The 14,220-nt window shown below is 39.0% G+C and overlaps 1 protein-coding gene across 2 annotated transcripts in view; it reads left to right on the top strand.

The window, feature by feature from the left end:
• Positions 1-14,220, top strand: part of LOC126475376 (AP-5 complex subunit zeta-1-like) — a 159,521-nt gene that overhangs the window by 124,102 nt on the left and 21,199 nt on the right. For both annotated transcript variants that reach the window (XM_050103199.1, XM_050103200.1), the window contains 2 exons: positions 5,666-5,836; positions 7,482-7,623. In XM_050103199.1, coding sequence (XP_049959156.1) covers positions 5,666-5,836; positions 7,482-7,623 — 313 coding nt within the window. The remainder of the gene's footprint in view (positions 1-5,665; positions 5,837-7,481; positions 7,624-14,220) is intronic.

Raw genomic sequence — 14,220 nt, 5'->3', positions numbered from 1 at the left:
ATAATTATTTTGAAGTAAACGTTAGGTGGTTTTATGGATTGAGAGCTATTGGCAAAGGACACACTGCAGCAGAAACAATGTGTGCCGTGATGAATATGCCATGCCTACCTAGTAAAATTGACAAGTATGCAGGATTTATTGGAGCTGCTGTGGAATTTATGCATGTGAGTCAATGAAGGGCGCTGCAAATAAAGCTGTTGAAATAAATGATGGTAGGACTGACACACCAGTAGCTTTTGATGACATTTGGCAGAAGCGCAGCTACAGTTCTAAGAATTCTGTTGCTACAGTGACCAGAGTAGATACTGGAAAGGTAATAGATTTCCAGATTTTAACCAAACATTGTTATAAGTGTAAATCAGAGAATGAAGAAGGGCATATCTGTGACAGAAATTATGAAGGAACAAGTGGGGGTATGGAGGCCTCTGCAGCTATTGAAATTTTTAGTCTATCTGTGAATGAACGGGGAGAGTATTACACTAAGTTATTAGGTGATGGAGACCCTAAAGCATATAATAGTGTAGTAGCCCCTAAGCCTCATGGTCTACATCTACATCTACATTTATACTCCGCAAGCCACCCAACGGTGTGTGGCGGAGGGCACTTTACGTGCCACTGTCATTACCTCCCTTTCCTGTTCCAGTCGCGTATGGTTCGCGGGAAGAACGACTGTCTGAAAGCCTCCGTGCGCGCTCTAATCTCTCTAATTTTACATTCGTGATCTCCTCGGGAGGTATAAGTAGGGGGAAGCAATATATTCGATACCTCATCCAGAAACGCACCCTCTCGAAACCTGGCGAGCAAGCTACACCGCGATGCAGAGCGCCTCTCTTGCAGAGTCTGCCACTTGAGTTTGTTAAACATCTCCGTAACGCTATCACGGTTACCAAATAACCCTGTCATGAAACGCGCCGCTCTTCTTTGGATCTTCTCTATCTCCTCCGTCAACCCGATCTGGTACGGATCCCACACTGATGAGCAATACTCAAGTATAGGTCGAACGAGTGTTTTGTAAGCCACCTCCTTTGTTGATGGACTACATTTTCTAAGGACTCTCCCAATGAATCTCAACCTGGTACCCGCCTTACCAACAATTAAATTTATATGATCATTCCAAATCGTTCAGTACGCATACTCCCAGATATTTTACAGAAGTAACTGCTACCAGTGTTTGTTCCGCTATCATATAATCATACAATAAAGGATCCTTCTTTCTATGTATTCGCAATACATTACATTTGTCTATGTTAAGGGTCAGTTGCCACTCCCTGCATCAAGTGCCTATCCGCTGCAGATCTTCCTGTATTTCGCTACAATTTTCTAATGCAGCAACTTCTCTGTATACTACAGCATCATCCGTGAAAAGCCGCATGGAACTTCCGACACTATCTACTAGGTCATTTATATATATTGTGAAAAGCAATGGTCCCATAACACTCCCCTGTGGCACGCCAGAGGTTACTTTCACGTCTGTAGACGTCTCTCCATTGATAACAACATGCTGTGTTCTGTTTGCTAAAAACTTTTCAATCCAGCCACACAGCTGGTCTGATATTCCGTAGGCTCTTACTTTGTTTATCAGGTGATAGTGCGGAACTGTATCGAACGCCTTCCGGAAGTCAAGAAAAATAGCATCTACATGGGAGCCTGTATCTAATATTTTCTGGGTCTCGTGAACAAATAAAGCGAGTTGGGTATCACACGATCGCTGTTTCCGGAATCCATGTTGATTCCTACATAGTAGATTCTGGGTTTCCAAAAACGACATGATACTCGAGCAAAAAACATGTTCTAAAATTCTACAACAGATCGACGTCAGAGACATAGGTCTATAGTTTTGCGCATCTTCTTGACGACCCTTCTTGAAGACTGGGACTACCTGTGCTCTTTTCCAATCATTTGGAACCTTCCGTTCCTCTAGAGACTTGTGGTACACGGCTGTTAGAAGGGGGGCAAGTTCTTTCGCGTACTCTGTGTAGAATCGAATTGGTATCCCGTCAGGTCCAGTGGACTTTCCTCTGTTGAGTGATTCCAGTTGCTTTTCTATTCCTTGGACACTTATTTCGATGTCAGCCATTTTTTCGTTTGTGCGAGGATTTAGAGAAGGAACTGCAGTGCGGTCTTCCTCTGTGAAACAGCTTTGGAAAAAGGCATTTAGTATTTCAGATTTACGCGTGTCATCCTCTGTTTCAATGCCATCATCATCCCGGAGTGTCTGGATATGCTGTTTCGAGCCACTTACTGATTTAACGTAAGACCAGAACTTCCGAGGATTTTCTGTACATAGAATTTTACTTTCGATTTCACTGAACGCTTCACGCATAGCCCTCCTTGCGCTAACTTTGACATCGTTTAGCTTCTGTTTGTCTGAGAGGTTTTGGCTGCGTTTAAACTTGGAGTGAAGCTCTCTTTGCTTTCGCAGTAGTTTCCTAACTTTGTTGTTGTACCACGGTGGGTTTTTCCCGTCCCTCACAGTTTTACTCGGCACGTACCTGTCTAAAACGCATTTTACGATTGCCTTGAACTTTTTCCATAAACACTCAACATTGTCAGTGTCGGAACAGAAATTTTCGTTTTGATCTGTTAGGTAGTCTGAAATCTGCCTTCTATTACTCTTGCTAAACAGATAAACCTTCCTCCCTTTTTTTATATTGCTATTAACTTCCATATTCAGGGATGCTGCAACGGCCTTATCATCACTGATTCCCTGTTCTGCACATACAGAGTCGAAAAGATTATCACATAACTGTCCAGAAGAGGATGGGCATCAAGTTGAGGAAGTTGAAAGAAAGTTTGAGGGACAGGAAATTTTATGATGGTAAAACCATAAGAGGCAGGCTGAAAGACAAAATGATTAATGAACTACAGCAGTATTAAGGGATGGCCATTACAACTAATACTGAGGATGTGTTGAAAATTAGGCAGGCAGTATGGGCTACCTTCTTCCACAGATTGGCAACTGATGAAGAACCAGTACACCACCTTTGACCTCCTGGACGTGATTCACGGTGCATCCCATCCCATCCCAACACCACTCACAGATATCATAAAACCTGTTTATAGAGAACTGGCAAATCCTGAATTACTGAAGAAGTGTACGCATGGTCAGACTCAAAATCCCAATGAATCGATCAATAATCTTATATGGACTCGCTTACAAAAAAATGTTTTTGTTGCAATGAAGACACTTAATGTGGAGGGTGAGTGATGCTATTATTGCTTTTAATTATGGCAACATTGGTAGGGTGAAAGTGCTATAGCATAAGGGAATTAATCCTGGAGCAAACTGCATCAGAGAACTTATGCTCTTTTGAAACTTTAGAAGCAGTTTCTGAAAATTTACGTTTTCTGTTGCATTTTCCCCTAAATCTCAGAAAACACTTCAAGTAGAGTATTCAAATTTTCAGGGAGTAATAATGTACATATCCTGAGTCTACTGAATAAAAAGAAGAGCATAATGTTATGTATAATTAAAATTAATTAGGATAACATATAAAAAAGTACACAAAATTTTAAACGTGCAATTAAAAAATTGTATTTCTGAAAGCAGTGGCTGAAATGCAATTATTGTACTTCAGTAGAACATACAGTTTAATGTCCTGTAAAAGTTTCATGTCAATGGCTGCAGTGGTTCCCGAAGTACAGGGAAGCCAAGTCACTAAATTTAACATTGTCGGGATAGGACATTCCAACTCTCCTTAATTCCATTTGTGTTCCTTCCTAGAACTTTTTGTTCAATATTGTGATTCTTTAGCTCCAAATTCCAGATCCTATAGTTTTTCTTGAATGCTGTTAAACAGTGAAGGGTGATAAACCATCCTCATGTCTAACAACAATTTAAATTTCAAATGGCTGAGACAGTTCTCCTATAAATTTTACTGTAGACATAGTCTTTGTTAGAGTTTCACGAATTATATTTGTTAATTTTGCTTTAACGCCAAATTCTCCAAGGATTTTATTTTAGTTTTAATATACTCTATGCTTAGGCAAACCACGACGTACACGTGACATTAGCCATTGTTCATCTGCATAACGTTTCTGGCCTTCATGCATTTGATTCCAATTTGGACGTTCCCAAGGAGGCCAATCGTAATTCTGAAGGCAAGAAACATTACTATTACTCTGTTAATTTTATACACTAATTACACATAAAACATACCAAAAATATAAATATACATACCTTGTTTTGCATCAGGCTTCTTTGGATATAACACTTTATCCAATGAAACGTCCTGGCAGATTAAAACTGTGTGCCCGACCGAGACTCGAACTCGGGACCTTTGCCTTTCGCGGGCAAGTGCTCTACCATCTGAGCTACCGAAGCACGACTCACGCCCGGTACTCACAGCTTTACTTCTGCCAGTATCTCGTCTCCTACCTTCCAAACTTTACAGAAGCTCTTCTGCGATCCTAGCAGAACTAGCACTCCTGAAAGAAAAGATATAGCGGAGACATGGCTTAGCCACAGCCTGGGGGATGTTTCCAGAATGAGATTTTCACTCTGCAGCGGAGTGTGCGCTGATATGAAACGTCCTGGCAGATTAAAACTGTGTGCCCGACCGAGACTCGAACTCGGGACCTTTGCCTTTCGCGGGCAAGTGCTCTACCATCTGAGCTACCGAAGCACGACTCACGCCCGGTACTCACAGCTTTACTTCTGCCAGTATCTCGTCTCCTACCTTCCAAACTTTACAGAAGCTCTTCTGCGATCCTAGCAGAACTAGCACTCCTGAAAGAAAGGATATAGCGGAGACATGGCTTAGCCACAGCCTGGGGGATGTTTCCAGAATGAGATTTTCACTCTGCAGCGGAGTGTGCGCTGATATGAAACGTCCTGGCAGATTAAAACTGTGTGCCCGACCGAGACTCGAACTCGGGACCTTTGCCTTTCGCGGGCAAGTGCTCTGCTAGGATCGCAGAAGAGCTTCTGTAAAGTTTGGAAGGTAGGAGACGAGATACTGGCAGAAGTAAAGCTGTGAGTACCGGGCGTGAGTCGTGCTTCGGTAGCTCAGATGGTAGAGCACTTGCCCGCGAAAGGCAAAGGTCCCGAGTTCGAGTCTCGGTCGGGCACACAGTTTTAATCTGCCAGGACGTTTCATATCAGCGCACACTCCGCTGCAGAGTGAAAATCTCATTCTGGAAACATCCCCCAGGCTGTGGCTAAGCCATGTCTCCGCTATATCCTTTCTTTCAGGAGTGCTAGTTCTGCTAGGATCGCAGAAGAGCTTCTGTAAAGTTTGGAAGGTAGGAGACGAGATACTGGCAGAAGTAAAGCTGTGAGTACCGGGCGTGAGTCGTGCTTCGGTAGCTCAGATGGTAGAGCACTTGCCCGCGAAAGGCAAAGGTCCCGAGTTCGAGTCTCGGTCGGGCACACAGTTTTAATCTGCCAGGACGTTTCATATCAGCGCACACTCCGCTGCAGAGTGAAAATCTCATTCTGGACTTTATCCAATGTTTTTCAACAATATGTTTGATCTTTAAACCATACTTTCCAACAAATGAATGCTAATTGCCTGTTTCTTTCCATTTAGAAGGTAGTTGTTTTGTAAAAGACATATTGTTACAGGAATACCATTTTAGTTTTTAACGATCTATCTGAATGAGACATTAAACTGCTCCATCCACATCCTTCCTCTCTCTCTTTTCAGATGTACTTTATTTTCAGGTGTTTATGGCATCAGGTCAAATACATCTTCAAGGAATTCCCAAAGCTTGTGTTACTGAAACATTCTGAGCTCAGTGATTACATTTCTATTCTTAATAACAGAAGCATCTGCCCAGAAGTGTATACTCATCTTGTCTGGGCCATTGGAGAGTACACATCAGCAGAACAATGGTCAGTGCTATTATTTTATTCTTTTTCAATTTCTATATCAAGTGTGTATATGAAATAGTGATCAGCTTGAAATATGATCATATTTTCTTAGCCTGTCTTATTATGCTTGTCATATGAATAGTTTAGACAAAAAGAGAATAGAAGCTTTCAAAATGTGCTGCTACATAAGGATGCTGAAGATTAGATGTGTAGATCACATAACTAATGAGGAGGTATTGAATAGAACTGGGGAGAAGAGAAATTTGTGGCACAGCTTGACTAGAAGAAGGGATCGGTTGGTAGGGCATATTCTGAGGCATATAGGGCTCACCAATTTAGTATTGGAGGGCAGCGTGGAGGGTAAAAATCGTAGAGGGAGACCAAGAGATGAATACACTAAACAGATTCAGAAGGATGTAGGTTGTAGTAGGTACTGGGAGATGAAGAAGCTTGCACAGGATAGAGTAGCATGGAGAGCTGCATTAAACCAGTCTCTGGAATAAAGACCACAACAACAACAACAACAACAACAACAACATGAATATTCAGATTGTAATGTCGTACAATGCTTGTTGTTACCACAACATTTCTCCTATGACTATCACCCAGGTCACTTCTTAAGGAAACAGTAATTTTGAAATCAGATTCCATCACTGAGATGGATTTGGTAAACTTGAATTTCATTTACACAGATGCAACACAGCTCAAACATATTCAGCAATGGCTGCTACTTTGTGACGGTACTGTTTATTGAAAATTCTGGTGGGCAAGGGCTGAAGGAGATAATTATTTATCCAAAAGCTTCCAATTTCTGCCGACTGAAAACTAAGGCAAGAAAGTGTCAGTGGCCACATAGAAAAGGCTACCTTCCTTGGCCTGTCAGCAACCACATTCATTGCTCCTAAATATAGTAAATGAATAGGCTAAAGTTTACTAATGGTGTCCACGGCTCTTGTGTTGCATGCTGATGTTGGCAATTTGTTGATGTTTGTCGCACAGCCAATTGGGTGATAGTAAACAGTAGTCAGTAAAATATAATTGATTACATTTGTTTTCAGTAAAAATGAAAAATATGATAAATGTGCTAACAGACTAACCTGTAGCATAGCCAGAGGTCTAGGTTAGGTTGAAATGTGACAACTTGCTTGTGAGTTGGTGACGACAACAGGTGTCAGCAAAAATATGATTTCCTGTACTACCATAATAGACTGGTGTGTCATGTTCATCATTGCAATAATTGACCTGTGCATCTCGCTTCCAATCTTGCCAAAAATTCCAACAATGTGGTTACATTCTAACCTAGTAGAACAAAATACCAGCTAACTTTATTTACAAACCATAGGAAATTATGAATGAGAATGCTTATTGGTTATCGACAACAGACTCCCGATTCATCATATTCAGTTCCTACCATTCATCATGCAAGTTTTACCAATGTCGGCATGAAAGTGCAATTTTATCGAGGATTACATTATGTACTGCAGGTAAGAAATTACAGTCAACAGGCTTGTTTAAAATCCAAGCATGCAAAGTGAGAAACTTTTTGAAAGGTACAATACTATTTCTCATACTGTTCAGTCAGTTATGCAAATATCGAAATTAATCTCTTTGCGTGACAATTTTTAGCTTCAGTATTGTTTTATATTGATTTCTTAATTTATTTCAGTGGTGACCTATGTAAACTTGATGTCATTCTAAAATACTACGAGACCCTGGAGTGTGTTCTGTACGAGATTCTTATGTCACTGAACTCAGAACCAAATATGGACTTGAAATTATTAAACATCACCTGTTCTTCACTTGCTAAGGTAATTCCAGTGTCATGGTGCAATGTTATCTTTAGTTATAAATGCTGCTGTTTGTAAAAACTACAAAAATAATTGAGGTAGGGAATGAAAGGGCAACTCTCTCATTACAAGTAGCATATAAAACTGCTTAAGAAATGTATAACACTGTCTTTAGATGCCTTTAATTATTCAGCGAATTTGTGGCTGTGTGCAGTGGTTTTTATGCCACTGTTAGATTATGGTTTGTCAAAACTATAACTCCTAGTAAATCACCTTCGCACTAGTCCATGGCAAAGAAATCTCCAAAAGGAGTCTCCTCACACCAATTGGTGATGTTTATGGCATTACTGTTTCAGTCTGATATATTTTAACAATGTCTTGTTTATTTTAAAAACCACACTTAGGAAGGGACAGAAAAAAATTATTTTACTTTACCATCAATTTGGTGTTATTTTCTGATTATTTATTTTTAAGTTAGAAATTAAGAACAATCTTACCTCATTGTATTTCAGTATTACTCATATATTGAAAATAAATATAAATTTATCAGTTACATCGTCCTTATTAGCTATTACACATCAAATTTATTTACAATATTGGACTGCTCAATTAAAGAAAAAACAATTACACACTTTTAATACTTGTTATAAAGCCTCAAGTTCTATTCTGGGAGATTATGGTGGCAACCTGTCAACTGTTCACTGGACAATGAAAATAGCCACACAGTCTATATTGAAATGTGCCAGCTGAACTGCAATCAGTGCAACAGTAGCAAATTGCAGGTTGTGCAGTTTAGCTGCCTACAGGCATTTGACAGTATCCACATATCCTACTGCAAGTTGTGTCCCTTGAAAATATCTGCAGTGGTATGACCTACCATTCCAAGCACACATTGCAGACTCTTTGCCATGTCAACATCTTAAGTTCTTGGTTAACATCTTAGGCTGAGAGCACTGACTTGCATAGATCTGTAGCCAGGACAGCTGTCAGTCTGTGTGTTTGAATGTTTCCTGAAGTATCCGTGTCTTTACATTTTTCAAAATATTGCTGTTTCTGTACTAAAATTCCACTTCCCACAATAATAAAACCATCTTTGCCCTGCTTTTTAATTTGGAATATAGTTCATAAGAAGTAGGGTATTTTGAAGTCTAATTATACACTCATATTCATTAAATCATTTACATGGTCTTTTACAAATGTGGATGCCATTAGAATTCAGTTTACATCATCAGTAGAAAACTAATTAACATATTCAATTCCTGCTGCATTTTATCATAAATTCAAAACATTCTGCCACGTAAGTGACTGTGGAAAGCAGAAAGTACCAACATGTCAACACTGAAAGAGGAAATATCTCTTCCTCTCCTTTAAATGCTGCATATACAAACGCTTTCTCTTTCTAATGTTAGTTATTGTAGAGTTAAACTAAGAAATTTCCCTTGAAAAAACATTTGCATGACACAAGTGAAGCACCTAGAAGACATTGTAGGATGGATCACACAAGTAATTTGTAAGCAATCTCCTTTGTAGACTGATTGCATTTCCCTAGTATTCTACTAATAAACCAAAGTCTGCTATCTGCTACACACACCGAGTGTTACACACAACTATTTGTATGAGTTTAAAGATCCCAAATGAAACTCACTGATGTTACAGTCATAACATACTTTTTTGAACATTTGAAGCAAGTTGGCCATCTTTGCACCACTTCAAAATCTTATCAAAATCTGACTGAATATTTATACAGCTTCTCTCAGACAGTACTTCATTAGAGATAACTGCATCATCTGCAAAAAGTCTGAGGTTCCGAGTAATATTGTCTGAAAGACAATTAATATATGAGGTGCGACAATAAAATAATGAGACTGATTTTCTTTGCAAGATGTGGCAACCCTGCAGGCTTGCGTAGGCACAATATCTTTTACCTTGGTCTATAAACTGTTTCTAGTCCAAGTGCACATCGATGCACAACTGCTCAGTTGTGAGTTGTGCTGTAGTAAGTTAACACGTGTTTGTGTCTCTCGTCACGGAAATGGAACCGCATAATATTGCGCAACAGTATGCCATTTCTTTTTTGCGTTAAATTGGGTGAAAACGCGACAACAACTTATGGTAAGCTTCAGAAGGCTTTTGGAGAGGAGGTTATGTCAAAAGTTCAAGTTTTTCGTTGGCAAAAAATGTTTAGTGAAGGCAGAACGAATGTTGAAGATGGAGACCACAGTCGACGACCATCAACCTCATGGATGGATGTCAACTTGGCCAGGGTGCATGAACTCTTACAATCTGATTGAAGATTATCCATGAAAATAATTCCAGAAGAACCGAACATAAATTGAGAAGTGGTTCGTCTAATAATAACTGGATTCTGGATCACGATAATGCACCATCCCGTACTGCTCTGTCAGTACAGCAATTTTTAACCTCAAAACAAATTTCAGTACTACCACAGCCACCTTATTCACCAGATATCACTCCGTGCGATTTTTTTTTCTAAGAGTCAAAACGGTGGTCAAGGGACACCATTTTCAAATAACACAAGATGTCCAAAAAGCTGTGACGAGGGTCTTGGAGGATATTACAGAAGATGAGTTCCAGAAATGTTACCATCAATGGCAGTAGTGCTGGAAAAAGTGTGTGCAATCAGAAGGGAACTACTTTGAAGGAGACAACATTTAACTCGACTAAAACAGTAAGCAACTTTTTTCAAATCAGTCTCATTACTTTGTCGCATCTTGTACAACATGAATAGCATGGGACTCTCCGGACCGAGCGAGGTGGCGCAGTGGTTAGACACTGGACTCGCATTCGGGAGGACGAAGGTTCAATCCCGCGTCCGGCCATCCTGATTTAGGTTTTCCGTGATTTCCCTAAATCACTCCAGGCAAATGCTGGGATGGTTCCTTTCAAAGGGCACGGCCGACTTCCTTCCCCGTCCTTCCCTAATCCGATGAGACCGATGACCTCGCTGTCTGGTCTCCTTCCCTAAACCAACCAACCAACCATGGGACTCTCCAGCCAAGATAACTTTCTGCTTCCTTCCTACTAAGAAATCCTCAATCCAGGGTGGTCATCAAATTGAAGGTTTTTATTATTATTATTATTATTATTATTATTTTAACCTGGAAAACCTAAAAAAAATCATGCATTACCAGTACATGCTCAATAGTGCATTTTAAATGGAAACAGTATTTTGTTGTAATTAATATGCTTCTCTGAAAACCACAGAATTGTGAGTTATGAACAATATGATCAAAAACCAACAAATATATTTAGATGAAAACTACTTTCTCAAATGTTCACTTTCTGCCAACATTTTTGTTTTCTTATATTCTAACATCTTAATTTCAGACTGCATTCTTTTTCTGGCAGATACTTGTTCTTTTTGTTTTTCAGTTTCACTTATTGTTTCTTTTTATCGTCTTTATACAATGAACTTGTATTATTCAGAGACAGAATTAAACTTTTATAGATTTTGAAACTGTCAACACTGCCAACATCATAGATACGGCTTTGAGCAACAAGACTGTTTTCATTCTGATTCTCAATAATACATTCAGAATTTGTTGAAAAAACCATATTTCGCAACAGCATTTCCATGTGAAACTATTAAAATGATTTTTTTTTTAAATCTACAAAGTTATAACATTCTTTCTGTGACAGTTTAATGACATTCATCCAAATGAGTTTCACTTCTTTTGAACAGTCTCATTTCTTATGGAATGATCATTGCTACAAATTCATGTTTAACATGATCTGCTTTTACACCAGATAACCTTCACCAGAGATGAGAACTTCATGGCACAATGTCAACCTTCCTTCAGCCATTTCTTGATTTAATGCTACTGAAGGGTCCTAACATGAAATAGCATGTATAACTTTATATTTCAATGGTGTATCTTTCAAACAGCTTCTGTATCATGGCAATAACACCAGAATGAATTTTTCTTTACGCCTCAAGATGTCAGTTGGGTCCTTAACTTTCTTTAGGGCATCTTGTATAGTAAAATCCAATACAAAGCATTACAGAGTGGTCAGATTCTTCTTATCCTGCATTTCAGTCTTCATGAGGGATTTTTTACCAAATTGTCAGATCTGACAACTCACTGCATTAAAGAGGTGGTAAGCGTGAACAATTCGTAGTACAAAAACGGAGCCATAGGTACATCACTTTGGAAATCAACCTTTGAATGCACGTGCAGTCACAGAAAAAAAAAAATAAAGTCAATTTTAGACCTAAATATTTGGGTTTAACTGCTACAGATACTGTTTTAAAACTCACTGAATTAGAGGGAGTTGTATTTTGAACCGACTGAGAAACATTTCTCAGACATGGAAGCATTTTTAAAGCTCGTTCTGCCACATCTGCATTTTCGATCAATCCAGTGCATCTGGGGAGGCTATATAACCTGTATATTAACTTCTTTGTGTAGGCGAACCATGAAACAAATTATATAAGGCTCTTAAAAATTGTGCAATTCCCCAGTTTGTTTGTGACGTGCCAGTTTTGGAAGCTCCATGAACTACATGGGGACTGCAGCTACAAGGGGCATTTGGAAAGTCTGTGCCACTTGTTTGAGTTAAATATTTTTTTTATTTTTCGGCATAGTCTCCTTTTAGACTTATACACATACACTTCATCCAATGCTGTTCTAATTTGTTGATCCCTTCTGAATAACAGAAATTGTCCAAGTCTGAAAAATAGCTATTAGCTGCTGCAATCACCTCCTCGTTTCAATAAAATCTTTGTCCTGCCAGCCATTTCTTCAAATTGGGGAACAAATAGTAGTCCGATGGAGCCAAGTCTGGAGAATAGGGGGGATGTGAAATGAGTTGGAATCCTATTTCCATTAATTTTGCGACCACAACTGCTGAGGTGTGTGCTGGTGCATTGTCGTGATGGAAAAGGACATTTTTGCGGTCCAATTGCTGGCATTTTTCTTGCAGCTCAGTTTTCATGCGGTCCGATAACGATGAATAATATACACATGTAATAGTTTTACCCTTTTCCAAATAGTCAATGAGGATGATCCCGTGCGAATCCCAAATGACAGTCGCCATAACCTTTCCGGCCAAAGGAACGGTCTTCGCCTTTTTTGGTGCAGATTCTCCCTTGGTAACCAACTGTTTAGATTGTCCTTTGGTCTCAGGAATATAGTTACGTATCCATGTTTCATCCACAGTGATGAAACGACACTTAAAGTCCTGCGGATTTTTCCTGAACAGCTGCAAACGATCCTTGCAATACTTCACATGATTCCATTTTTGATCAAGCATGAGCAATCGCGGAATGCATCTTGCTGATAGCTTTCTCGTGTCCAAATGTTTATGCAAAATATTATGTACCCATTTATTCGAGATGCCCACTGCAGTAGCAATCTCACACACTTTAACTCTTCTGTTATCCATCACCACATCATGGATTTTATCAATGATTTCTGGAGTCGTAACCTCCAGAGGGCGTCCAGAACGTTCAGCATCACTTGATCTCTGAAAATTTTGAAACCACTTATAAACTGTTCCAATCAAAGGTGCAGAGTGACCGTAATGTTAAGCAAGCTTCTCTTTAGTCTCCTGAGGCGTTTTTGCCTTTCATAAAGTAGTGTTTAATCACCTCACAAAATTGTTCTTCGTCCATTTTTTGACAATCGCTCGACTTACTTGATTCACTTGAATGCCAAACACAAAGAAATAGACCGATATGGCTGAAATTTGGTGTGCATTCTTTCCAAAGATGCTACTATCTAAACATGACCTCGATACACGTGGGTGGTGCCATCTCTCGGACTTTGCATGGACTTTTCAAACCTAACTCTAAGAGTTCCGTGTTTTCAGAAATTTTTTCTAGCTCATTATTCAAGTCCTTCCAAACTTTAAAATTCACGTTTGGTCCATCCAGTGACAATTACAAAATTTTTGGAAGATTCTGTAAACCAAAAGAACCTTCCACAGCATCTAGAAAATCACTGTCTCTTGTTCGTTGAATAAATGCAGTCAAAATATCAGGTTAAAACTTGTGACTTGTTTCAATCCCAAAATCAAACATATATCGATTTGAGTTTTTCGAGAAACAATGTTTAAACTCTTGTCAGATTCAAGAACAACATTGTTTAATCATATCCATAAGTTTACCATGAACATATGGAGCAATACCATAAACAATACTGTATGCAATTTTTGTTCTGTGCAATTGCAATTTGACTATATGGAAATGATGATATGCAAGTAGTGGAATTCCATATTGACAAATGATTATAAATTGTACATAAGCACCCCAAAATTTCAGCTTTTGTGACATTTTCTGATATCAAAAATGACTTAACTGAGATGTTTTAGATGGCCAGTTTTTTTAAGCTGAAGGTGTCACACCTGCTTCTGTAGTACCAGTTGCCTGGGAAGAAATTCTTCATGTTGTAATTCCTGTAAATATTTTAGTAGTGTTTAACGTATCCTACTTGTTAAATTATGTTCTTTGTGTCAACATGGGGTGGAAAAATCTCAAAAAGAACTTCTCCATGATAAATGATATTATGATGTGCAGTTAAGAGTTTTAGAATAAGTCATATACTGACACTATTTGACATGCATTTCTGCCAGTTATTTTCTGTAAAAACTGTGCAA

Source organism: Schistocerca serialis, chromosome 4 (assembly GCF_023864345.2).
Source record: "Schistocerca serialis cubense isolate TAMUIC-IGC-003099 chromosome 4, iqSchSeri2.2, whole genome shotgun sequence".
Taxonomy (NCBI): domain Eukaryota; kingdom Metazoa; phylum Arthropoda; class Insecta; order Orthoptera; family Acrididae; genus Schistocerca; species Schistocerca serialis.
The sequence above is the reverse complement of the archived record's forward strand: the minus strand, read 5'-3'. Positions and strand labels throughout refer to the sequence as shown.